At 43.6% G+C, this 24,275-nt stretch overlaps 2 protein-coding genes across 3 annotated transcripts; one reads left to right on the top strand and one right to left on the bottom strand.

Moving 5' to 3' along the window:
* The first annotated feature begins 472 nt into the window (after positions 1-472).
* LOC110522932 (alpha-1A adrenergic receptor) lies at positions 473-1,495 on the top strand. The gene has a single exon (XM_021601370.2). It carries the CDS (start codon positions 473-475, stop codon positions 1,493-1,495), a length of 1,023 nt encoding a protein of 340 aa, XP_021457045.2.
* Positions 1,496-4,718: 3,223 nt separating this feature from the next.
* Positions 4,719-23,896, bottom strand: LOC110523774 (nuclear pore complex protein Nup155). 2 transcript variants are annotated; one of them, XM_021602779.2, is made up of 34 exons: positions 23,638-23,895; positions 22,902-23,059; positions 22,599-22,736; positions 22,254-22,350; positions 22,075-22,145; positions 18,426-18,518; positions 15,921-16,184; positions 15,750-15,823; positions 14,191-14,282; positions 13,964-14,061; positions 13,685-13,852; positions 13,501-13,601; positions 13,125-13,295; positions 12,888-12,998; positions 12,617-12,797; positions 12,389-12,454; positions 12,106-12,250; positions 11,865-11,931; positions 11,667-11,782; positions 11,413-11,519; positions 11,117-11,250; positions 9,729-9,920; positions 9,395-9,533; positions 9,146-9,281; positions 8,865-9,018; positions 8,579-8,683; positions 8,290-8,444; positions 7,985-8,114; positions 7,756-7,869; positions 7,519-7,639; positions 6,970-7,080; positions 6,569-6,705; positions 6,243-6,349; positions 4,719-6,049 (listed from the first exon to the last, which is right to left on the bottom strand). In XM_021602779.2, exons 2-34 carry the CDS (start codon positions 23,041-23,043, stop codon positions 5,911-5,913), a joined length of 4,176 nt encoding a protein of 1,391 aa, XP_021458454.1. In that variant the 5' UTR covers positions 23,044-23,059; positions 23,638-23,895; the 3' UTR covers positions 4,719-5,910. The 2 variants fall into 2 exon arrangements, with proteins under 2 accessions (XP_021458454.1, XP_036833363.1); XM_036977468.1 differs by lacking the exon at positions 12,389-12,454 and having other exon boundaries at positions 23,638-23,896.
* Between the last annotated feature and the right edge of the window lie 379 nt (positions 23,897-24,275).

Below are 24,275 nucleotides of genomic sequence, written 5' to 3' on the forward strand. Positions count from 1 at the left end.
TAAAAGTATATAATGTACAAATGTTGAATATTCTAACGACATAAATATAGGTTATTCAAACCCTGCTCCTTTACAGTGATCCAAGTTCAGTTTGGTTTTTCGCTTCTGTATTGGGATACTACAAGTCTCTGGCAGGGGCGAACTGTCCATCTGGCATTTTGGGCAAATGCCAGAGGGGCTGGTCCATTTTTAGCCCAGTGGGCCTGTCTAACTTGTTTATTTTTAATTATCTGGCTGTTGATGGGGGCCTCAACAATTAAAAATTGGCCGGTGTGTTTGAAATGCCAGGGCCGGTTTCTGGTCCCAGTCTCTAGTGCTGACCAAGAACTGAAGACTAGATATGTATGGCAAATGTGAGGTTAAGTCTCTAAGGATTTGTTGAGAGGTTGGGCCTGGCTGTAGCATGATATTAACATCCCTTATAAATGTTGAGCCAAATAAGGCTCAGACATAGATAGATGAGCCAGGCGTGATGGATGCAACGGAGTGGATCGAAGCCTTCATCCGAGGGCTGATGTGTCTGCTCGGGATCCTGGGGAACAACTGGCTTTGTCTCCGTTCTCTCCCCGGACCCAAGTCCAGTCTCCGCACCAATGAGGTCCTCTTCATCAACCTGGCCGTCTCCAACCTCATCACCAACTACCTGGTGGACCTGCCCGATACCATGGCTGACTTTGTTGGCTACTGGTTCCTGGGGGAAGCCTACTGCTGTGTGGTCCAGTTCTGCTCTGACCTGTCAGAGACCAGCAGTGTCTTCTCCACCTTGTTTATTTGTGTGTTCTGGCACCAGAAGCTGGTGGGCTCTCTGAAACGCGGAGGAGCTCCAATCCAGCTGGATAGCCTCCGTCTCGTAGCCTGTCTCCTGGCTGGCAGTTGGACAGTGGCTGTGGTATTCAGTGTTCCACAATTATTCTTTGTCCGGTTGGAGAGTGGTAATGAGAGCCACGATGACTGTATAGAACTCTTTCCCTCCCAAACTGCAAGGCAGACCTATGAGCCGTTGTATCTGACCTTCGCTAACGCCCTCCCCATCACTGGTATAGCGTTTGCTAGCATCCAGATTGTGATCACTCTGCTAAGGCACCAGGCACATATCCAGGGCCTGACTTCGGATCATCACAAGGGGACAGCTAATTCTTTACCTAACAATGGACCCTCAGTTGTTCACAGCTCGATCAGTTCCCCCCTCTACCAGGTCGAGATTGGGGACAGCATAGTCAGAGCTCCACCCGATCTGAAGAGGTCCTCTCAGCCTCCAGCTAAGCCCAGCCCAGGGTCAGGTACTCAGGTGAGGGCAGCCAAGAGCGTGGTGGCTGTGGCCACTGTGTTTGTGGTATGCTGGGTGACCCACCTGCTGCTGATGATGGCCAGCAACATCCACACGTCCTCCTTGGTGTTGGAGCTGGCCAGCTACATCGGATCCTCTTACACCTGTATCATCCCCTACATCTTCCTCTATGGAGTAAAAAAACTGTCTTTCTCCTGCAGAGGGTAGCTAGATACAGTCATACACTCATTTTCTATTGAGTGGTATCAAACCAAGTGCTTTGTATAATTGTTGCTATTTTTTAAATTTTATTTAACTAGGCAAGTCAGTTAATAACAAATTCTTATATTCAATGACAGCCTAGGAACACTGCCTTGTTCAGGGGCAGAATGACAGATTTTTAACCTTGTCAGCTCAGGGAGTTGATCTTGCAACCTTTCGGTTACTAGTCCAACACTCTAACCACTAGGCTACCTGCCGCCCCATATGTCTTCAGGACATCTGTGTTGCCTGAAAATAAATGAAATTAGATTGGCATATCGCCATGATTTCATTAGTGTAGTTATACTAGTGTAGACACAAATTCAGTATATACACCATCACGTCTGGGTGAATATCAGTGAACTCCAACGACTCTCTGACAGATCGAGCTAGTGATGGTGACAATTAGAAGTGTGTTTATGATGGAAATGTTGTCAACCCTGTAGAATGTTAAGTTACATAAAATACACTATAGATATATACTCACACATTACTTTGATGTTATTGATTTGCTATAATATCTTATATAAAGTTTGTGTTAACAAGCATTTCAACTTCGAGTTTGATTTAAGTGCTTCATGAACTTGGGAAATCAATGCTGCATCTCTGGATTCAAGTCTGCTTTAATTGTTTTGTTTCCAGCACATTAAAATCAAAGGCCCGTGCCTGAGTAATTGGAGAAAAGCATCTCAGCAATTATTGCTAAGTTGCAGAGACAACAACCAGCCCTGGGGCACAATTATCCTCTATTAAGGGTAATTATTCCAACAAAAACAACAGGCACACAACAAAGTATGAACAACCCTCTACAATGGGGTGTCTGTTAATGGTCAACAGTACTATGAGGCTGTGTGCTGTGGGGCCTTCTGAAATTATTCAGACCCCTTTGACTTTTTCCACATTTTGTTACGTTACAGCCTTATTCTAAAATTGATCAACCCCCCCCCCCTCCCCATCTACACACAATACCCCATAATGACAAAGCAGAGTACTTACGTAAATATCACATTTACATAGGTATTCAGACCATTTACTCAGTGCTTTGTTGAAGAACATTTGGCAGCGATTACAGCCTTGAGTCTTCTTGGGTATGACGTTACAAGCTTGGTACACCTGTATTTGGGGAGTTTCTCCCATTCTTCTCTGCAATTCCTCTCAAGCTCTGTCAGGTTGGATGGGGAGTGTGGCTGCACAGCTATTTTCAGTTCTCTCCAGAGATGTTCAATCTAGTTCAAGTCCGGGCTCTGGCTGGGCCACTCAAGGACATTCAGAGACTTGTCTTGAAGCCACTTCTGTGTTGTCTTGGTTGTGTGCTTAGGGTCGTTGTCCTGTTGGAAGGTAAACCATCTGAGGTACTGAGCACTCTGTAGCAGGTTTTCATTAAGGATCTCTCTGTACTTTGCTCCGCTCATCTTTGCCTTGATCCCCACAGCATGATGCTGCCACCAGCATGCTTCACCGTAGGGATGGTGCTAAGTTTCCTACAGATGTTATGCTTGGTATTCAGGCCAAAGAGCTCAATCTTGGTTTCATCAGACCAGAGAATCTTGTTTTTCATGGTCTGAGAGTGTTTATGTGCCTTTTGGAAAACTCCAAGCAGGCTGTCATGTGCCTTTTACTGAGGAGTGGCTTCCGTCTGGCCACTCTACCATAAAGGCCTGATTGGTGGAGTGCTGCAGAGATGGTTGTCCTTCTGGAAGGTTCTCCCATCTCCACAGAGGTACTCTGGCGCTCTTTCAGAGTAACCATCGGGATCTTGGTCACCTGCCTGACCAAGGCCCTTCTCCCCCGATTGCTCAGTTTGGCCGGGCATCCAGCTCTAGGAAGAGTCTTGGTAGTTCCAAACGTCTTCCATTTAAGAATGATGGAGGCCACTGTGTTTTTGGGGACCTTCAATGCTGCAGACATTTTTTGGTACCCTTCCCCAGATCTGTGCCTCGACCCAATCCTGTCTCGGAGCTCTACGGACAATTCCTTCAAATTGGTTTTTGCTCTGACATGGGACCTTATATAGACAGGTGTGTGCCTTTACATATTATGTCCAATCAATTGCATTTACCACAGGGGGACTCCAATAAAGTTGTAGAAACAGCTCAAGGATGATCAATGGAAACAAGCTTAATTTCAGGTCTCATTGCAAAGGGTCTGAATGCTTAAGTAAATAAGGTACGTTTATTTTTTTTATAACTTAACAAAAATCTTAACCTGTTCTCGCTTTGTCATTATAGGGTATTGTGTGTAGATTTCTGAGGATTCTTATTTATTTAATCCATTTTAGAATAAGGCTGTAACATAACAAAATGTGGAAGGTCAAGGGGTTTGAATACTTTCCGAAGGCACTGTATACACTCAGTGGTCAATAAAGTACACCACTCCCTTAACGAAAACGGTTCACTCCTACAGACAGTGAGTCAAAGCAGGCAGACAGGCATCCAGTTACTGTTTGATTTAACATCAGAATGGGCAAAACGAGTGACCCAAGCAACTTTTAGAATGGTATGATTGGTGCCCGGCGCACTGGTCCAGTATTTCAGGAACGGCTGTCCTCCTGGGCTTTTAACGCATGACAATGTCTAGTGTGTCCTGAGAATGGTGCCAAACAAAAAACATCCAGTCAGCGGCAGTCCTGTGGGCGAAAACAGCTCGTTGATGAGAGGTCAAACGAGAATGGCAAGAATCGTGCAAGCTAACAGGCAGGCCACAAACAGGCAAATAACAGCGCAGTACAAGTGGTGCGCAGAATGGCATCTCGGAACGGACAACTCGTCGGTCCTTGTCACGAATGGGCTATTGCAGCAGACGACCACACCGGGTTCCACTCCTATCAACTAAGAACAACAAGTGGCTCCATTGGGCACACGATCACCATCACTGGACAAAACATGACCTGGTTTGACAATTCCCGGTTCCTGTTGCATCATGCTGATGGCAGTCAGGATTTGGCGTAAGCAGCATGATTCCAAGGCCCCATCTGGCCTGGTATCAACACTACAGGCTGGGGCCGGTATTGTAATGTTTCTGGCAGACGTTAGGTCCCTTGATACCAATTGAGCGACATGTCCATGCCCTGAATAATTCAGGCTGTTGTGGAGGCGTCTCACCCAGTACTAGATGGATGAACTAGATACACTGGACAGTTTATATCACAACAGGACCCATACATGGATATCTGTGAACATTCACTTGTGCAAAGAGTTCAAATCAAAGTGTTTATTTTTTATATACTGAACAGGTTGCAAATTTTATTATACATTTTTTTCCAATACAATCTTAAACAAAAAAACTATGACAAATTGAAATTATTCTATGCATGTAAAATTGGCTTATTTGATAAAATTGCTCACTGCAGGCCTGAGTTCTCAGAGTAAAACGGTTTGAACAGCACCCTTATACAAGGCATGGATCGAGGATTTCGGTCTCATCCCTGAAATCTCAGTTGAGTACAACACTCATACAGTCAAATAAATGCCATTTAACTAGTCAGCCAAAAGCAGACACACTGATTAAGGTGTTAAGTCATTCAGAAAAATAAGAAATACTAACAAAACATGTCAAAGTAAGGTTAAGTTATTACAAACCTTTGGCAGAGAAGGCATTCTTAGCATAATGTAAGGAGTACCAATATTTTACTCTGTATTACAGAGGAGGTTGAGTGGTACAGAAAGCCAAATACTGTCAGCTTAACAGTCTTCTTGACATCTAAACAGTGGGGGGGGGGATTAATCTGGGTTTAAATGAGTGGAGTGATTAAGACAGCGTCCTCAGCTCGCATCAGAGGCTAATGTCCATGGAACAAATACTTAGGCCTGAATCATGGCAGGCATGTAGAAGGAAAGACACTCATGAATGATATCAGCACGATATCCAGCCATCATGTAAGTGCATTTCTCCTCTACATACGTACATTCTATATATTTTACCCACATAAGTACAGTAACTCCATATGTAAATGACAATCCCATCCCTGTAAAGTATTGTCCCCTAATTCTGTGTGTGACAACAGTTCATGTTTACCTAACATTCATTTGTGAAACTAATGCAATTCCCTCAGACAGACACCAATAAGTTGTCTTCACTTCTAGGCTTATGTCACAAAACAAATGCATACTGTACTTATAAAATAAGTTAAAAATAGGATGTAAAAAGTCTGAAGACAGGGGTGTAGTGAGCTGGTCAATAACCCCTTCATGAGAAATGCGGGGGTGTAGTCCTTTGCGACGCAACTGCAGTCTGAGAGACCGAACTGTATTCTCAATATCACTCCACTATCAAAAACCAGCCAGAACAAGAGATATACAGAAGAGTTATGTTATTCAGAACTGTAAACCGGTTTCATTCTGTCTCTTTACTTGCTGATCTTCCTGTGACCCCTGGGAACCTCCTCAGTGAACTTTCTCCAGCTTGGCCTGCAGGGCCTTGAAGTTGCCGATGGTGAGCCGCAGGGTAGAGTTAGGACTCAGGGACTGCAGCTCCACCAGGTAACCACAGATGTTATCCAGACACACATTAGTGAACCGCCGTCTGACAAGATGGGGAAGGAGGAATAGGAGTTAGACGGAGTGTATTAGATAAATTAGAGATACATTTTAAACATGTTTACAAACAATAATTGTCATGACTACGTACGTATACGGGTTGATATGTTTTCAAATGAGAAGCACGGCCTAATGAAGAGAGCAGCGACGGTTAGCACACGTGGTGATTGGTTAGTTACCGGTCATATGTTGGTACTCTGCTGGGGTCCTCTACGTATCCTGACAGCAACACATGTATACACTCTACCAGGTGGAGAGGTTTCTTCAGACGCTGCCAACACGGATCCTGGGTGACACAGCCACAGTTCGAGACATTCAGTCTTTTAAGGTCGACAGAACCTTATTAATTAATCAAATAATGCTCAAGTTGAACAGGTGTAAAATATGATTTTATAATAACCCTTTATTATGAAGAGTATCTTTATCTATTTGTATCCCAAAACTGCCAGCAATAATTGCCCCTCCGGGATGAATAATGGTCATTGAATTTAATTGAGAGACATACCCGTGTCTTGAAGAGTTGGTCGTAGACCTCCAGCAGACGGGGGAGCTGTACTCCTATCTCCTGCATGGTGAAGGTGACAAAGCCCACGTCCCAATTCAGATGACACACCTCCTGCTCCAAAAACTTCACCAGGAATTCTGGAGACAAGACAGTGGAAAAGTACTGTACATTAAACAATTTGCCCATCTCTGTAGTTCAATGGTAGGAGACAACCTAGGACAGGTGTTGGTGGATAATGAAGCAATTACAGATGAAACGTCCAGACCCTATAGACATAACACCTTAGAGACATACATGTTGACATAATGAACTGCTAATGTAATTACACTCAGTATGGATGTCTTACATAGAGGACAATCAGAGAATTGGCTGAATAAATTAAATTAGGCATGTGGTTTTACCTAGTGGAAAGTATCTGGGTGTTCCGGCGTAGATTTTCCCCAGAGACACCAGTTTGAGACTCAGAGCTCTCATCCTGTCAGCTGGACTCATGGCCACACTGTCACCCAGCTCTGGAATAAAGGACAAATAACAGAATTCAAGATGTAGGTTGTTTATCTACTTACCCAGAGCCAGATGAACTCATGGATATCATTTTTATGTCCGAGTGCAGTTTGGAGATGATTGAAGCTAGCATATTGTTAGCGTGGCGCAATTCCGTGAAGTCTCCCGGTACAGTATCCAGCTCCTCTCAAAAGCAGGGGAATAGACCTAACTACTCCAAAACTGAGTGGTAGGCCATTTATAGTCTTACAAAGCTATACATCTAGATAGAATCTAGTTTTTATGATCAGAGAAATTAACATATTGGTAAAATATTGAGAACTATGTATAGCTTTGTAAGACTACCCGTAACCAACCACCCAGTTTCTGAGTAGTTAGGTCTATTCCTTAACTACTCAAGAGACAAACACGAATGGATAACGTCAGGAGCACTTGTCTGTACACACCTTTCTCCATGATCTCCTGCCACAGAGAGTGCACCAGGATGGGGTCAGAGTGACCAGCACAGTGGATGATGGCCAGTTTGCATTCAGACAACCGGAAGTGATCTGCAAACTCCCCATACAGCTAGACAGGAGGACAAAGGACAGGGGTATTAAAACATTTACTGTATGGGAGGAAAATGTATTACCAAACAGAACTATTGGAGTGAGGGGCAATGTTAGATATCCATGCACCGTTACCTTGGTGATGTCCATAAGCTCGGAATCCAGTTGTGACATGGCTCCCTGTACAGAGGGATGCTGGGAGTAACGTCTGCTCAGAGTCTCCTGGATCTGGACCTGAATACGCACCACCTGGGAGGCAGGACCAACAATATCAGCTCGAGTTGACAGAGCACAAATCTAAACCTTGTCAAAAAGGGGCCAAAACCTAAAAATTCAGCGAGGAGTTATTTCCCCTCCCCCGTACCTCCATCTTCTCCTCCAGCTCATGCAGGAACTCCCCTTCAGCTCCTTGAGCAGAGATGCAGGAGGAACTCTTGGCTGACAGGATGGCCCTGGAGATGTACTCCAGCCTCTGCTTCAGGGAGATCTCAGTACTGCACACAGACAGACACACGTATAATATGTTCGCACTCCCTTTTAACGTCGCTCAGAATCTACATGAATGAGGCCATTTTCATATGTCAGTGGTAGCGCCGGGCTCTATCACTGAGTCACACAGTGTGTGGAAATGGCCCATCAAGACTCAGGGGGGGGCCTGTTAGATCGTACCTGTGCATGTCAGCGAGCCTGGCCAGGACGTGAGCTGCCTTGCCAAAGCTACGGCTCTTCTCATAGTACCGCCACAGCAGGTCCATGTTCCGCACCTTACTCTGGTCCTGCTTGATCATGTGCATCAGGTGTTCCTCCAGGTATGGAGAGTTCACCTGGATAGAGGACAGAGAGAGACGATAATAAACCACAATGAAAGATCAGTGTAATGCAATATACTCATCCACTATAAAGTACAGAACCAGGCATCTCAGGCAGTGACTGTGGAACAATGCCAGAAGGTTCTTACCTCCAGAAGCTTGTCGGTGAGGTCAGCCTGTATCAGCCAGTTGTAGAGGGCTATGTGGAAGAGTTCATCCTGTGACCTCTGGGCCAGACCAATGACCTGCTCAAACTGCCGGATAGAACGAGAAGATCATGAGACAGCTCATCCATAGCATGAATGAATTGAGGGCAAAATCTTTGGACCTAAACATTTTCAGCCTTATACTAAAAAAATAATGAAATTATTATTTTTGTAAACAAATTCCTATTATTGTTATTGGGGGTTACAGTCTCCTCCACGCAGCACTTACGTGGGCGGTGGCATCCTCATTACTCAGCATGTTGGGGTCAGAGGTCATAACAGGGGGTCCTGGCTGCTTAGGGACACTGGGAGACTGAGGAGCCGCTTTACTCTGGTTCACCAGCTCCTGCATGGTGTCTGTGATGCACTTATAACATGACAACCTACAGGAGGAGACGAGGGGGTGGTCAGTCTGTCAGCACAAGGGAGAAAATAAAAGGGCCAGGACGTCCCTTAGCAGATATCTATTACCACAGTCTCATGATCAACGTGAACAGGTGGTTAAGTTACCTCTCCTGGAAGGCCAGTGCTCCAGCCTGGTCCTCCTCTGGTTCTCCGTTCTTATAGAAGTGAGGTCCCAGCCTCTGAGGATCCTTCTTATCCGCTGCAGTCAGGCACAGCTCAAGCACCCCCTCATAAAAACGCACTGAGAGAGAGAGAGGAAAAACACACTTAGCATCCCATCCACACTAAGCATGAAGAGTCAAGGACATTTCAAATAGTATTAGTGTGATGGCCAAGGTGTGTGTGGAGCCTTACCCTGTCTGTACTGGGAGCAGACCAGTGGCAGGTCTGTGTGTTGGCTAATCAGCTGGTAGAGTTGTAGTGACTCTCTCAGTGTTCTCTCCTTATCGATCTTAGTCTGGATCTGTCTGGAGCCCTGCAGCAACTCATTAGCCTGGGAGGGACAGAGGGAGGGGGAGATGTAGTTCTGAGATACATTTGTAAAGGGAAAAAGAGGACCGAGGAGGCAACAGTGGATGCTATCAAACTTTGCCCAGGGACTGCAGATGGGAATTAACCTTGTAGTCAAAATCGGATGGGCATCTTCCCTGTCATATAGACAATAACACAGCGCGTGTTTGTAGACTACCTTTGAGCAGACGCTGTCGTCGCTGCTGTACAGCAAAGGACAGATGTCTCTAAGGTGGTTGCTGATGGCGTCGACAGAGGCGGAGTCTTTGATGTAGACGTTGATGAGGGCTGTGATCAGAGCTCCGGTCAGCTCTCGACCCCGGATCACCACGTCCTTAAAACTCGCCCCCTTCATCTGGTCCTGGAACTCCTATTACAAGTCCCACACGGGTTACAAGCAGGAGACAAGGGAGACATCTTTACAAAAGACTTCAGAAATACACCTTCCTCCATATTGATTTGGACAGTGAAGCTAAAATGTAGACATTTGTCTCTATACTCCAGCATTTTGGATCTGAGATCAAATGTTTCATATGCTGTGACAATACAAAATGTCACCTTTTATTTGAGGGAATGTTCATACATAGCAACAGCTCTGGTGAACATTCCAGCAGTCAGCATGCTAATTGCCCGCTCCCTCAAAACATCTGTGGCATTGTGTTGTGTAACAAAACTGCACATTTTAGTGGCCTTTTATTGTCCCATATCATTTGAGAGAAATAAGCTTTTTGTTCATATGGAACATTTCTGGGAACTTATATTTCAGCCCATGAAACATGTGATCAACACTTTGCATGTTGCATTTATATTTTTGTTCAGTATAGTTAAGTGTAGTATTTGGTCCCATATTCCCATCATTCCTTAACTGCATCAAGCTTGTGACTCCAAACGGTCTTGGATGCGTTTGCAGTTCGTTTTGGTTGCATTTCGGATTATGTTGTGCCCAATACAAATTAACGGTAAATAATGTATTGTCATTTTGGAGTCACTTTTATCGTAAATAATAGATGTTCCTGAACACGTCTACATTAAATGTGGATGCTGCCATGGTTACGGGTAATCATGACTAATGATGAGTGAGAAAGTTAGAGGAAAAAAGACCATACCCCACCAAAACGCTAACCTCTCGGCATTACCAATAATAGGGGAGGTTACCAATTTTGGGGGGAGACTAGATACCTAAAGTGCTTACATTTGTAAAAGGTTAAACAGATATCTATTAAAATACCCTCTAATGAACGGTGGTGACATGTTGTACTGTCACCTCATTTTAAACATTTGATCTCAAATCCAAAAATGCTGGAGTATAGACACAAATTTACACATTTTAACTTCACTGTTCAAATAAATACAGAGGGGAGTGTGTGTTGATGATTAACCAATTAGATGAATTAGTCTGACTGACAGCACAATGTAATCCTGCACATCCTGAATATCCAGCGCTGGTTTCACGGACAGATTAAGCCTGGTCCTGGATTAAAAATCTATCCCAACGGAGAATGGACTAGGCTTAATCTGTGTCCGGGAAACCAGTCCCCAGTGAGGTCATTGGTGCTGGAAGCTTACCATGGGTAGTTCAGAGATGATGAGGCTAAACTGGTGGTCACACAGCAGCTTCCACAGTGCCAGGGTCTGACAGGAGCGATGCACCAGCTGCTGGATACCCTGCAGGGACATCTTCTCATAGGCCTGAGCCTCGGCTGTGGACAGGGAAGAGAGAGAAACCGTAGTCACAAAGTACAGAGACCACAAAATATAAGTATAGTGTTTTCTCATTGGTGTTAGGATTCTACTCCAACAATGCGGTCATTCTAGTTGCTCGTGGATTTGGAATGGCAGTTTAACATCCACACATTACTTACTGTGGTACTTCCTCTGGAGTTCCTGCTGGACCTGCTGAGAACTGGCTCCTCCATCAGGCCGCATGAAGCCCAGCAGACGCTGCTGCAGATTGGCTGGAGAGCTGAAACTGCAGATGCGTGGAGTTCAACATGCAAATCAAATACTATTTATTTCACTAGATGACCATAGAAGTGTGGATATATAGTACCTCCCATAAAGCAGCCAGCCCAGGTCTTGGCCATAGGGAGAGGCAGGGTCCAAGGCTCTGTCTTACCTGGCTGCCCCCAGAGACGAGGGGCTGAACTGGGAGTTCTTATCCAGGAAGTCCTTCAGACCACGGAGCTCCAGAAGAACTGACTCCAGATCAGATGAGCTGGCTGTGCTCTCCAACTGGGGCAGAGAGAGAGAGATTGATCATCCTCAAATTAACTTGCAAAGGAGGACTATAATATGCTGTTAATGCAATACTCACAATACTGACAGCCTGATTTCCTTTACTGATGGTCTTCTCAACAGCAAGACTCCCGTCCCAGATATTACTGTTAATCAATAACGTTCACAAGTTAGTAAAGCCACTCAAGTCATGCTATAAGTGAAACATATGAGTAATGTCTCTCAGTCCAGTACAAAGTAAATTTATTTTTTTAAATGCATTTCCCCGAGTCTGGAAGTGAGACCTGAGTACAGTACGCTATCCAGGTGAAGGGACTGACCCCATTATGCGTGCAAAGTAGACACTGATGCCATTGTGCTTCCCTGAGAAGACCACCTCTGGCCCAGAAGACATGCCAGTGATGGGGGCGGAGGGCATGGGCGTGGCTGGTATATAGGGCGTAGACACACTCTGGGGCATCATACCTGAGAGATTGTTGTCAGGGCACACACACACACACACACATTAAACACTTGAATGTTGTTAATATTCAGTGGGTGAATGTGTTGAGTACTGTCGATGGGCAAGGCACTCTGCAAAAAAAAAGAAAAAGGGCTGTGTACCTGGAACAGGCGTTGCTAAGAAACTAGGGTTATGCATTGGACTGCTACCAACCGGCATAGGGGACCCTAAAACAACAGGCAGGCAGGGAGTAAGACAAGTGATGAGCAGTCTAATTGCAATGCACTGTGTAAAACTTATACAGGGGATTTTGACTAGGGCATTATTGCCATGCTCCAACTAATGGGAATTTGGCTTTAAGCAGAAATCCTGCCTCAGATGCGCCTCACCTGGTACAGGAGAGCCGAACAGAGCGCCGACGTTGCTAGGAGCAGAATGAGCCGAGGGGAACCTCATCTGAGCCTCTCCTCCATACCTGAAGAAGGCTCTGGTGGCCCACTGAGACACCTCTCTGTCGCAGGCAGCACTGGAACAGGCTACTATCAGAGCAGTGGCACACGCCTGCTCCTCCTGAGGTGAAGAGGGTTAGATCAACACAGAAATAAAGAGTGTGTGTAGCAGTGCTTGCAGTAACAAGACAATGAGTAATGAGATTCATACCCTGTGCAGTTTGAAGAAGCGTTCGACTTCTTCACTCTCTCCACCAGTACCGCTCACCAGTAGGTGGCGCAGCTGGTCCACCGGCCGCAACTTGTGGAAGATGTGACTTCCCTGGAAAACCATAAATAACAAGCCGTGTATAGACGTTTGTTCACAAAATGACAGACAGGACTGCACAGGTTTCATTGACCGTGTGAATTTACAGTGCCATACTAAGCCGTGAAATCTTGACCGTACCTTGGCAGAGAGAAGGATAAATTTCTGCGGAGGGACATTGTGTTGCTGCACCACGACAGGAGAGTCAGTGAGGGGAACCTGATCCTTATTCAGGGGGGTAGAGATTTTAGGTGCCTTCTCCTCCTTGATGGCACAAAGCGCCCAGGAGTGGCCATCTACATTGGACATCATCTGCAATGATATACACAGACAATATAACTTTAATGCTCTGAAGCCAAACAAATACTACATTTAAAAAGAAACTAAATCATAGCATATGCATTGCAAAGTAAGCCGGGGTTTTGACTACACATATTAGTGTGTCTAATTTCAACTCCAAAGCAGATGGGGTTTTACATCTCTAATTAACTATGACCCTCACTCCCTCAGCTCCCACCTGAGCCTCCATCAGGGGTTTCTTAAAGGGGAAGGAGTCGTGGTTGATGCACCACAGGATGTCACTGTCCTCAGTCTCAGACGCTGCCATCAGGAGAACTCCTGTAGGGATTAACACCAGAGACACACGAGTAAACCTTTAGGTTTATTACAGGATAGCGTATAGACTGCAGAGTGGCTTTTACCTTTGCTGTGCAGAGCCTTGTGGACCTTGGCAGGCTTCTGCAGGGTGGAGGACGCAGAGAAGCCTGGAGGCAGGCGGACATGGACCAGAGCAAGCAGACAAGGGCGTGCCCCTGGCTGCTTGGCATGTGGTGGGGCAAAGGGAGCGGTGCTGAAGTAGAGACGCACTCCTACAAGCAGAGATAGAGACCTACATAAGGTCTTTGTAGATACTTATTCTGCAATGAAAATAATGTCAGTACGGCCTCTATTTCCTCTCCCATGTCAGTCCGTCTCCTTACCTGCATGAGTGACAGCCAGCAGGTGGCAGTCGGACGACTCCGATCTGTCTATCACAGAGATCTGAATGATGGGTTTAAACACAGAGCGATCTATGGTCCTATAGGGAGCGATGTAAAAGAACAAAGAGATTCATTTTGATTTGTTCTTAAGCAGTGATGAGCGTTGACCATCTGAACCATTCACTAGCACTCTGGATTTAACCAGAGGTGAGGAGTAGCTGACAAACCTGGCAACGTTTCCTGCTGCAGCCACAATGGAACTCTGTGACATGGCCGCCACACGGCTCATACCCTGCCCATCTACACCCAGATCATACACCTGGAACAGACATCATCAGCTTTTAACTCAAGGTCCTAATTCAGCGTTTCCCAAACTAGGGGTCGCAACCCCACGTGGAGTCGTCTGATATGAAAATGGGGTCGTGGGAGAATTTCCAAAATCCAGATTTTTTTGCGCATTCAAATGACTTATCGTCATTGTATCTCAAAATCACTGTAACGTGGTTAAACTTAAAAATCTAAATGAAAACTATTCAAATCTAAAACTCAACCAGAGTACCCTTAGATCGGGCGGAAATGAGCTTGTAACTCAAGGCCATCAGACTGTTAAACAGCCACCACTAACATTGAGTGGCTGCTGCCAACACACTGACTCAACTCCAGCCACTTTAATAATGGGAATTGATGGGAAATGATGTAAAATATATCACTAGCCACTTTAAACAATGCTACCTAATATAATGTTTACATACCCTACATTATTCATCTCATATGTATACGTATATACTGTACTCTATATCATCTACTGCATCTTTATGTAATACATGTATCACTAGCCACTTTAACTATGCCACTTTGTTTACATACTCATCTCATATGTATATACTGCACTCAATACCATCTACTGTATCTTGCCTATGCCGCTCTGTACCATCACTCATTCATATATCTATATGTACATATTCTTTATCCCCTTACACTTGTGTCTATAAGGTAGTAGTTTTGGAATTGTTAGCTAGATTACTTGTTGGTTATTACTGCATTGTCGGAACTAGAAGCACAAGCATTTCGCTACACTCGCATTAACATCTGCTAACCATGTGTATGTGACAAATAAAATTTGATTTGAATCGGAATGATTCAAGTGCAACAGTCAAGTGCGGCCTTTCGAGCGCTCAGTGGACATATGCTGCAGACAAAGCATTGACGGGTCCATCACGGAGGAGTCTCTCTCAGAGCGTTAAAACTCATGGTACCCTTTGCCAGCTCATATCTGTGTGAAGCTGGATTAATTGCTCTCGTCTGCATTAAAATCAAATATTGACCCAGGTTGGATGTGACAGCAGAGATGAGGTGCGCACTGTTGACCACGCCCCCTGACTTTCAGCAGCTCCAATGCGACATGAATCAAGCACACCGATCTCATCAGTGGTGATGAGATAGGATACATTATGTCAGTTCAATTAGCAATTGGCTGTTATAGGCCCAAATTAAAAGTATGTGTTTGTGTGTTGACAAGACAATCAGAAATACTGTTACAATGTTTTGCAATTGACTGCAATAGTCCCAAATAAAAAAGTAAACACTGGCTGTTAATCACATCGTTTTGAGAATTTTCAGATATCAAAATGGGGTCGTAGATTAAATAAATTTGGGAACCCCTGTTCTAAATAGTACAACTTTTTGAAATGTCTGACAAAGTTCTACCCAAAACATCATCCTATTCAACAAATAAGCATATTGATATTTAATACAGTGCTACCATTCAAATAGTTGGGTTGTGTACCTGTAGAACCCCCTTCTCTGAGCGGGTGAAGAGTGTGTTACGGGAGTTGTCAATGGCAATCTGCACTACCGGGTCTGTGGGGCACCAAGATAGAAAAATAGTCAAATTCAATTCAAGAACTAGAGCACAAGAAAGTTCCAATTCCACAAGGAGCCTCTGAACTATCCTTACCGTCCTCAGAGAAGGAGAACTGGAGCAGAGAGGGGACTAGGAAGGACAGGCTGCTTTTGGAGTGGTTAATCTTCTTACAGCGTTGGCTGAACCAGCCTGCCTCGGCCTGGTAGGCTACCTCATACAGGCAGCCATCTTTCCCTGCCAGGAAGATGCGGCCCAGGTCGGTGGAGGTGATGGCCAGGAGGTAGGTGTTGTCTGTGGGGATGGAGTACAGCGGGTCTGGTAGTAACTGCATCCCTCCAGACATGCTGTCATTCAACCCTGATAAAGAGAGAGAGAGGGAAAGAGAAGTTGAGAGAGAGTAAATCAATTTCTGAAGTAGTCCATTGTGGGTTAAAGACGTTCCAGTGATTTTTATACTTTTCCTGTTGAAAAGCGATATCCCAGGTATAAATACAGTAAACACACAGACACTAAAGGGCAGTGGTGGAAAAGGTACCCAATTGTCATACTTGAGTAAAAGTAAAAGACAACTTTATAGAAAATTACTCAAGTAAAAGTAATCCAGTAAAATACTACTTTAGTAAAAGTATTTGGTTTTAAAGTACAAATCATTTCAAATTCCTTATATTAATAAAACCAGACGGCACCATTTTATTTTTTATTTAACCGATAGCCAGTGGCACACGCCAACACAATTTACAAACGAAGCATGTGTGTTTAGTGAGTCCGCCAGATCAGAGGCAGTAGGGTAGGGCTGGGCGATATGGCCAAAATATATCATGGTATTTTTCAAATTTTTGACGGTATGACGGTATTTTATGTTTTTGATTAATAAAAGCTCTAAGTTGGCTTTATGAGTAGAGCGTGACAACACATATATTCTAAAGTATTTCAAATGGGCCTTTCTCCATTCTGATTGTTTTATTCTGTTCAATTCAACTTCAACTTAAAATTATTTCCTGCATTTTCTGCACTCATTTGAGATCATTTCCACACTGCCACTATATGGGCAAAAATACTAGGCTTTATTTAACCAAATGTCGCAATTGCGATTTAGATCAAAACCCTTGGGTGAACTTTTGGAATCATGGTAATATAATTTTTTTATTATAATTGTAGTTAGAATATAAATAATGGTGGGCACTTTGAATAGTGTTGTTTGACATGACAACGAATGAAAATGACTTATTGTGACATAGGTAGGAACCAAAGTGGTGTTCAGTGTTTCCTAGGGACCCTATAATCTTTGGCTACATTAAATCTTTATTCGTATAGCCAACATTTTCATGCTTCACCTATTCCTTTTTGATTTAGAAGATACTGTTGGACAAACATGCTGATTTAAGCCTCCACCAGTACTGGTATCAGGCTGTATTAGCCAGCTACGTTTGCTCTGACTCAGTACTTTTGTCAGCTAGTTAGCTAGCCAGCTAACACGATTTAGCTTAACTTGGTAAGGAAATACTAGCTGTTTGCAGATGTAAGAAACACAAACACGGCGTATTACATTTAACAAATCAAACATTAAAATACCGTTATAGAAGGTAAAGTAAAAACCCAAACTGGTCTGTGCATAAATACCAGTATATAGTCAAATACAGTGTACCGCCCAGCCCTACAGTAGGGATGACCAAGATGTTCTCTTGTTAAGTGTGTGAATTGGATAATTTTCCTGTCCTGCTAAGCATTCAAAATGTATTGAGTGCTTTTAGGTGTCAGAGAAAATGTATTGGGTAAAAAGTACATTATTTTCTTTCAGAATGTAGTAAAAGTTGTCCAAAATATAAATAGTAAAGTAAAGATAACTACAATAGTAAAACATACTTTGAATTACTGCTTAAGTACTTTACACCACTGCTAAAGGGTAAAAATATATGTTTTAATAGTGTTCAGGCAACTGCAAAATTCAAGGAGTAGGGCATTCAAGCATTTGGACTGATGGTGAATTTGTGATGTCATCAGCCTCCCCTCTTGCTTGAGGAACAATAGAGAACAAAAAAGGAAAAGAGCACCCCCCACTTGTGCCATGTCATGAGGATACACGGAAGACCTATTGAGATATCCCTTTAACAAATGGCACACTTTGGGATTTTGGCAATGAGGCCCCTTTATCTACTTCCCCAGAGTCAGATGAACACCTGGATACCATTTTTGTCTCTGTCAAGTATGAATGAAGTTAGAGGTAGTTTTGGGGGCCAATGCTAACTAGCATTAGCACAATGATTGGAAGTCTATGGGTATCCACTAGGATGATTAATTAGCAATTCCACAAGAGCTAGTTAGCAACGACACTAAAACTGCACGCAGACAACGATGGTGTCCAGGGGTTAATCTGACTTTGGGGGAAGTAGATAAAGGCCTCATTGGCAAAATCCTGAAGTATCCTGTTAAGTAAATCAGGTGTCAAATGAGGTGAAATGGAGACTGGAGTAGGACTTTAATACTAATACCAACAACACAAAGATAAATCTAAACCAAATCAACCAATTTCAAAACTGTATGTCGAATTGATGACACCGGGTTGTGTGCTTCAGGTCTAGGAGGATCATCATTACTCACCTGCTTGAGCTTTAGGGAAGCTGAGCCCCAGGATCACTACATCCACAGGAGTGGCTAGGACCAACAGGAAGTGGATGTGTGGCTGGAAAATCCCTGTGGAAAGAATTAAGTAATTTGTTCTCTCCCAATGCAGCCATTTTTTTTATTATCTCAATATCAAATGATATTTGGGTAACAATTAAGTACCTTACTCTTAGATTTTTGACCATTTTAAATTGAAAACAAGACACAAAAATAGCTTCTTAGCAAAGAGGAATTTATCAAGCAAGAATGTTTCTAGGACTGTCTGGGAGTGGTCTGTTTTATTAGGTACCCCACCCTGTTCACAAAAAAGGCTCGCTCCTACAGAGTCCATGAACCCATCTTGCCTGCTGTCATTGGTACATGCTGGTGGCGGTGGTGTAAGGAATGTTTTCCTGGCACACGTTCGGTTTCTTGATACCAATTGGGCAACAAACACATTGTAGAATCCATGCCCCAGAGAATTCAGACTATTCTGGAGGCAAAGGGGGGGGGGTCTGACCCTGTACTAGATAGGTGTACCTAATATCTATGCACAGTATAAATCAAAGGTTTGGACACCTACTCATTTCAGGGTTTTCCTGTATTTCTCACTATTTTCTACAGTAGTAGAATAGTAGTGAATACATCAAAATGATTAAATAACACATATGGAATCATGTAGTAACCAAAAAAACTGTTAAATAAAAAAATATGAGATTCTTCAAAGAAAGTCCCTTTATCTTGATGACAGCTTTGCACACTCTTAGCATTCTCTCAACCAGCTCTCTGGTTACAGCCTCATTCTAAAATTGAATAAATTGTTTTAACCCCCCATAATGACAAAGCAAAATTAGGTTTAGAAAACGTTGCACATTTATTACAAATTTAAAAAAAACGTCAATATCAAATTTACATGCGTATTCAGACCCTTTACTCGGTACTTTGTTGAAGAACCTTTGGCAGTGATTACAGCATCGAGTCTTCTTGGGTATGATGCTACAAGCTTGGCAAACCTGCATTTGGGGAGTTTCTCCCATTCTTCTCTGCAGATCCTCAAGCTCTGTCAGGTTGGATGGGGAGTGCTGCTGCACAGCTATTTTCAGGTCTCTCCAGAGATGTTCGATCTGGTTCAAGTCCGGGCTCTGGCTGGGCCACTCAAGGACATGCAGAGACTTGTCCCGAAGCCACTCCTGCGTTGTCTTGCCTGTGTGCTGAGGGTCCTTGTCCTTTGTCACAGTCTGAGGTCCTGAGCGCTCTGGAGTGGGTTTTCATCAAGGATCTCTTTTTACTTTGCTCCGTTCATCTTTGCTTTGATCCTGACTAGTCTCAAAGTCTCTGCCACTGAAAAACATCCCCACAGCATGATGCTGCCACCACCATGTTTCACTGTAGGGGTGGTGCCAGGTTACCTCCAAACATGACACTTGGCATTCAGGCCAAAGAGTTTAATCTTGGTTTCATCAGACCAGAGAATCTTGTTTCTCATGGTCTGAGAGTCTTTAGGTGTCTTTTGGCAAACTCCAAACAGGTTTTCATGTGCCTTTTACTGAGGAGTGGCTTCCGTCTGGCCAGTCTACCACAAAGGCCTGATTGGTGGGGTGCTGCAGAGATGGTTGTCATTCTGGAAGTTTCTATCTCCACAGAGGAACTTTAGACCTCTGTCCGAGTGACATCGGGTTCTTGTTCACCTACTTGACCAAGGCCCTTCTCCCCCGATTGTTCAGTTCGGCCGGGCGGCCAACTCTAGGAAGAGTCTTGTAGTTCCAAACTTCTTCCATTTAAGAATGATGGAGGCCACTGTGTTCTTGGGGACCCTTCAACGCTGCAGAAATGTCTTGGTACCCTTCCCCAGATCTGTACCTCGACACAGTCCTGTCTTGGATCTTCCAGACAATTCCATCGACCTCATGGCTTGGTTTTTGCTCTGACATGCACTGTCAACTGTGGGACCTTATATAGACAGGTGTGCCTTTCCAAATCATGTCCAATCAAAAGAATTTACCACAGGTGGACTCCAATCAAGTTATAGAAACATCTCAAGGATGATCAATGGAAACAGAATGCACCTGAGCTCAATTTCGAGTCTCATTGCGAAAGGTCTGAATGCTTAAGGTATTTGTGTTTATTATTTTTAATACATTGCTAAATTTAAAAAATAAAAAAAAAACAGTTTTTGCTTTGTCATTATGGGGTATTGTGTGTAGATTTCAGAGGATGTTTTGTTATTTAATCCATTTTAGAATACGGCTGCAACGTAACAAAATATGAAAAAAAGTCATGTGGTCTGAATACTTTCCGAAGGCACTGTATACTAGAGGTCGACCGATTAATCGGAATGGCTGATTTCAAGTTTTCATAATCGGAAATCGGTATTTTTGGGCGCCGATTTTATTTTTTACACCTTTATTTAATCTTTATTTAACTAGGCAAGTCAGTTAAGAACACATTCTTATTTTCAATGACGGCCTAGGAACAGTGGGTTAACTGCCTGTTCAGGGACAGAACGACAGATTTTCACCTCGTATGCTCGGGTGATCCAATCTTGCAACCTTACAGTTAACTAGTCCAACGCAATAACGACCTGCCTCTCTCTCGTTGCACTCCACAAGGAGACTGTCTGTTACGCGAATGCAGTAAGCCAAGGTAAGTTGCTAGCTAGCATTAAACTTATCTTATAAAAAACAATCATAATCACTAGTTAACTACACATAGTTTATGATATTACTAGATATTATCTAGCGTGTCCTGCGTTGCATATAATCTGACTGAGCATACAAGTATCTGACTGAGCGGTGGTAGGCAGAAGCGTAAACATTTATTCAAACAGCACTTTCGTGCGTTTTGAAGGCAGCTCTTCATTGTGCGTCAAGCATTGCGCTGTTTATGACTTCAAGCCTATCAACTCCCGAGATGAGGCTCGTGTAACTGAAGTGAAATGGCTCGCTAGTTAGCACGCGCTAATTGTCGTTGTGTTGCTGGTTCGAGTCCAGGGAGGAGCGAGGAGAGGGACGGAAGCTATACTGTTACACTCGCAATACTAAAGTGCCTATAAGAACATCCAATAGTCAAAGGTTAATGAAATACAAATGGTATAGATGGAAATAGTCCTATAATTCCTATAATAGCTACAACCTAAAACTTCTTACCTGGGAATATTGAAGACTCATGTTAAAAGGAACCACCAGCTTTCATATGTTCTTATGTTCTGAGCAAGGAACTGAAACGTTAGCTTTCTTACATGGCACATATTTTACATGGAACATAATGCACTTTTACTTTCTTGTCCAACACTTTGTTTTTGCATTATTTAAACCAAACTGAACATGTTTCATTATTTACTTGAGGCTAAATTGATTTTATTGATGTATTATATTAAGTTAAAATAAGTGTTCATTCAGTTGTTGTAATTGTCATTATTACCAATAAATACATTTAAAAAAATGGCCGATTAATCGGTATCGGCTTTTATGGTCCTCCAATAATCGGCATCGGCGTTGAAAAATCATAAATCGGTCGACCTCTACTGTATACACATACAAAAATCACATTTTTGATTGCACTGGGCCTTGAATCCAAACACCTACAGAGCTGTTGTAATTTTAAATATAGGAAACACAGCTCAGGTGAAAGTGTGTTGCCATTTTACCTGCTTTAGGTTTGACCAGCCCCACGGACAGGATGGTTTCACTGAGTCCGTCAAAATATGCAACGTCCCCCCTGTGGAACAAAGTGATGACAGTGTCCAATGAAAATGGGTCCATGTTTACTGCTCCTGCAATGTTTTTTTGAACAAAATAACTTAATTTATGAGTGCTTGGTACTCACCCATCCTCATAATTCCACATAAAGATATCGTTGTCAATGGTGAGCCATGCTCGACAGATTTCAGGAAAAACTCCCATCATACAATTGCACTGCATATCTGTTAGGGGAAGGTTAAGGACTAGGCAGCTTTTCTGAAATGGTGGTTAGTTTTACACAATTCACATAATCTGGCACAGACATTTCTGAGTTATATGGGTGAGACCTGGACAGTTGGACACAGCTCCCTCTGTGTATTCTGATTCAGAAGGGTTGGGTTCAATGCAGAAGACAATTCAGTTGAAGGCATTCAGTTGTACAACTGACTAGGTATCCCCCTTTCCTTCCCCTAGTCTCTGAAAAGGATACGGCTGAATTGTTCCACCAGCTCAGGGGGTAGGGGAACCCTTCGGACTGCACTGAGCTCAGGAAGGTTTGGCACGCTGATCAGCCCAGGTCCCTGAAGAGGGTAGTCCATGTCTGACCCCCCAGACAAAGATGGCATGTCTGCAACACCGAATGGGGAGTGAACTAAGCCCTGAGTTGTGGCTGTAGCCTCCCTACGCACAGTAAGCTGGCTACAGCCAAAATATCAGGGCTAAAGTGTCTTGTGAGATTAATTGATATGACAAACTTGAACAACATGTAACCTTGCACCGCCAATTGACTTACTGTGTGAGGGGACATTAAGAAGCTCTGAGAGGTCAGGGAAGCAGCGGTCATCCTGGAGGTGTCTGTCTATGAGCCGGCCAGAGCTCTCCAGGGCTTCCGCAAGGGCAGCAGCAGGACTGCTGGGTCCCAAGGTGGACGGCATGTTTGACACTGTGGGACTGATGAGATTCGCATGAGAAGATGAACATATCATTTCAGCACCACTGTGACGTCAGCCGTGGTCAAAATCCAACCACAAACAAACCAGACTGTCACCGCAGGTGCAACTTTACGGCCAGACATGTCCCCTAACTTGCAAACTATACGACAGATGAAAGGCAGTACGGACATAGACGGTTGATTATATGGCAAACACAGAGAGTAGCCAACTAGCAAGCTCTATTTAGCCTGTCCAACCCCGTCACCACGTTCTGCAATGACTCTGTAGGTAGTTAACGTTGGCGAGCTAACGTTAGCTAGCCAATTAAGTTAGTTACACACAACACTTTTGTTTATCAAAATAAGGCTGGTGGAAGTTATAAAAGTACGTGTGAAACTAACTTGTGAAACTGGATGAGTTAGCTATCTAAACTAGTTATATAGTAGGTTAATAGCACATAATAGCACATCTTGCTAACACTAAAATTGCTAAAAACGCGGGCTAAACCCTGTTTATTCTAAGCTGCGAGCTAACGTTCGCTAGCTAACGTTAAGTTAGATTTGTTGAATAACGTTCGCTACTTTTCTTACAGCTTACCGTACAGAAAGCAGTCCGGACGTAATTAATTGTTAACACAATGTGTGATAAGCTAAATATTCTAGTCTTCGGTGTAAACAAGTGTAGCAGCTAGCCCGCCAGCCTCATGACACTTTTGAACAGGGTGAAAGGTTATAGGATGTACTTCCTGTGTAATTTCAAATACGCTTTAGAAGTACATTTCTACATGCTCTCTACACTAATGGCATTTGCAAAGGTGTTGAACTTTTCATAATATTTCGTTGCCCAGACTAAAACGACTGGCCTTTTCACTTTTTTTTCAGCCGATAGAATCTGTTCTTGCAGCACAACGGACACTGTAATTACAATTTATGTCCACTAAGAAGCGCCAGCGTATTAACTATAGGTTTGGACATGGTACACGCATACCAGTTGAAGTGCTGAACGCATGTGCGAAATATCCAAACGCCTCTCCTTTCGGGCAGAAACAGAGCGCTCTGATTTTGGGCGGCAGATAGCATGGCGGTTAGGAGGAGCGTTGGGTCAGTAACCGAAAGGTTGCCAGATCGAATCCCCAAGCTGACAATGTTAAAAGCTGTACTTCTACCCCTGAACAAGGCCGTTAACCCACTGTTCGACGGACGTGGATGTCGATTACTGCAGCACCTCTCCGATTC

Source organism: Oncorhynchus mykiss, chromosome 5 (assembly GCF_013265735.2).
Source record: "Oncorhynchus mykiss isolate Arlee chromosome 5, USDA_OmykA_1.1, whole genome shotgun sequence".
Taxonomy (NCBI): domain Eukaryota; kingdom Metazoa; phylum Chordata; class Actinopteri; order Salmoniformes; family Salmonidae; genus Oncorhynchus; species Oncorhynchus mykiss.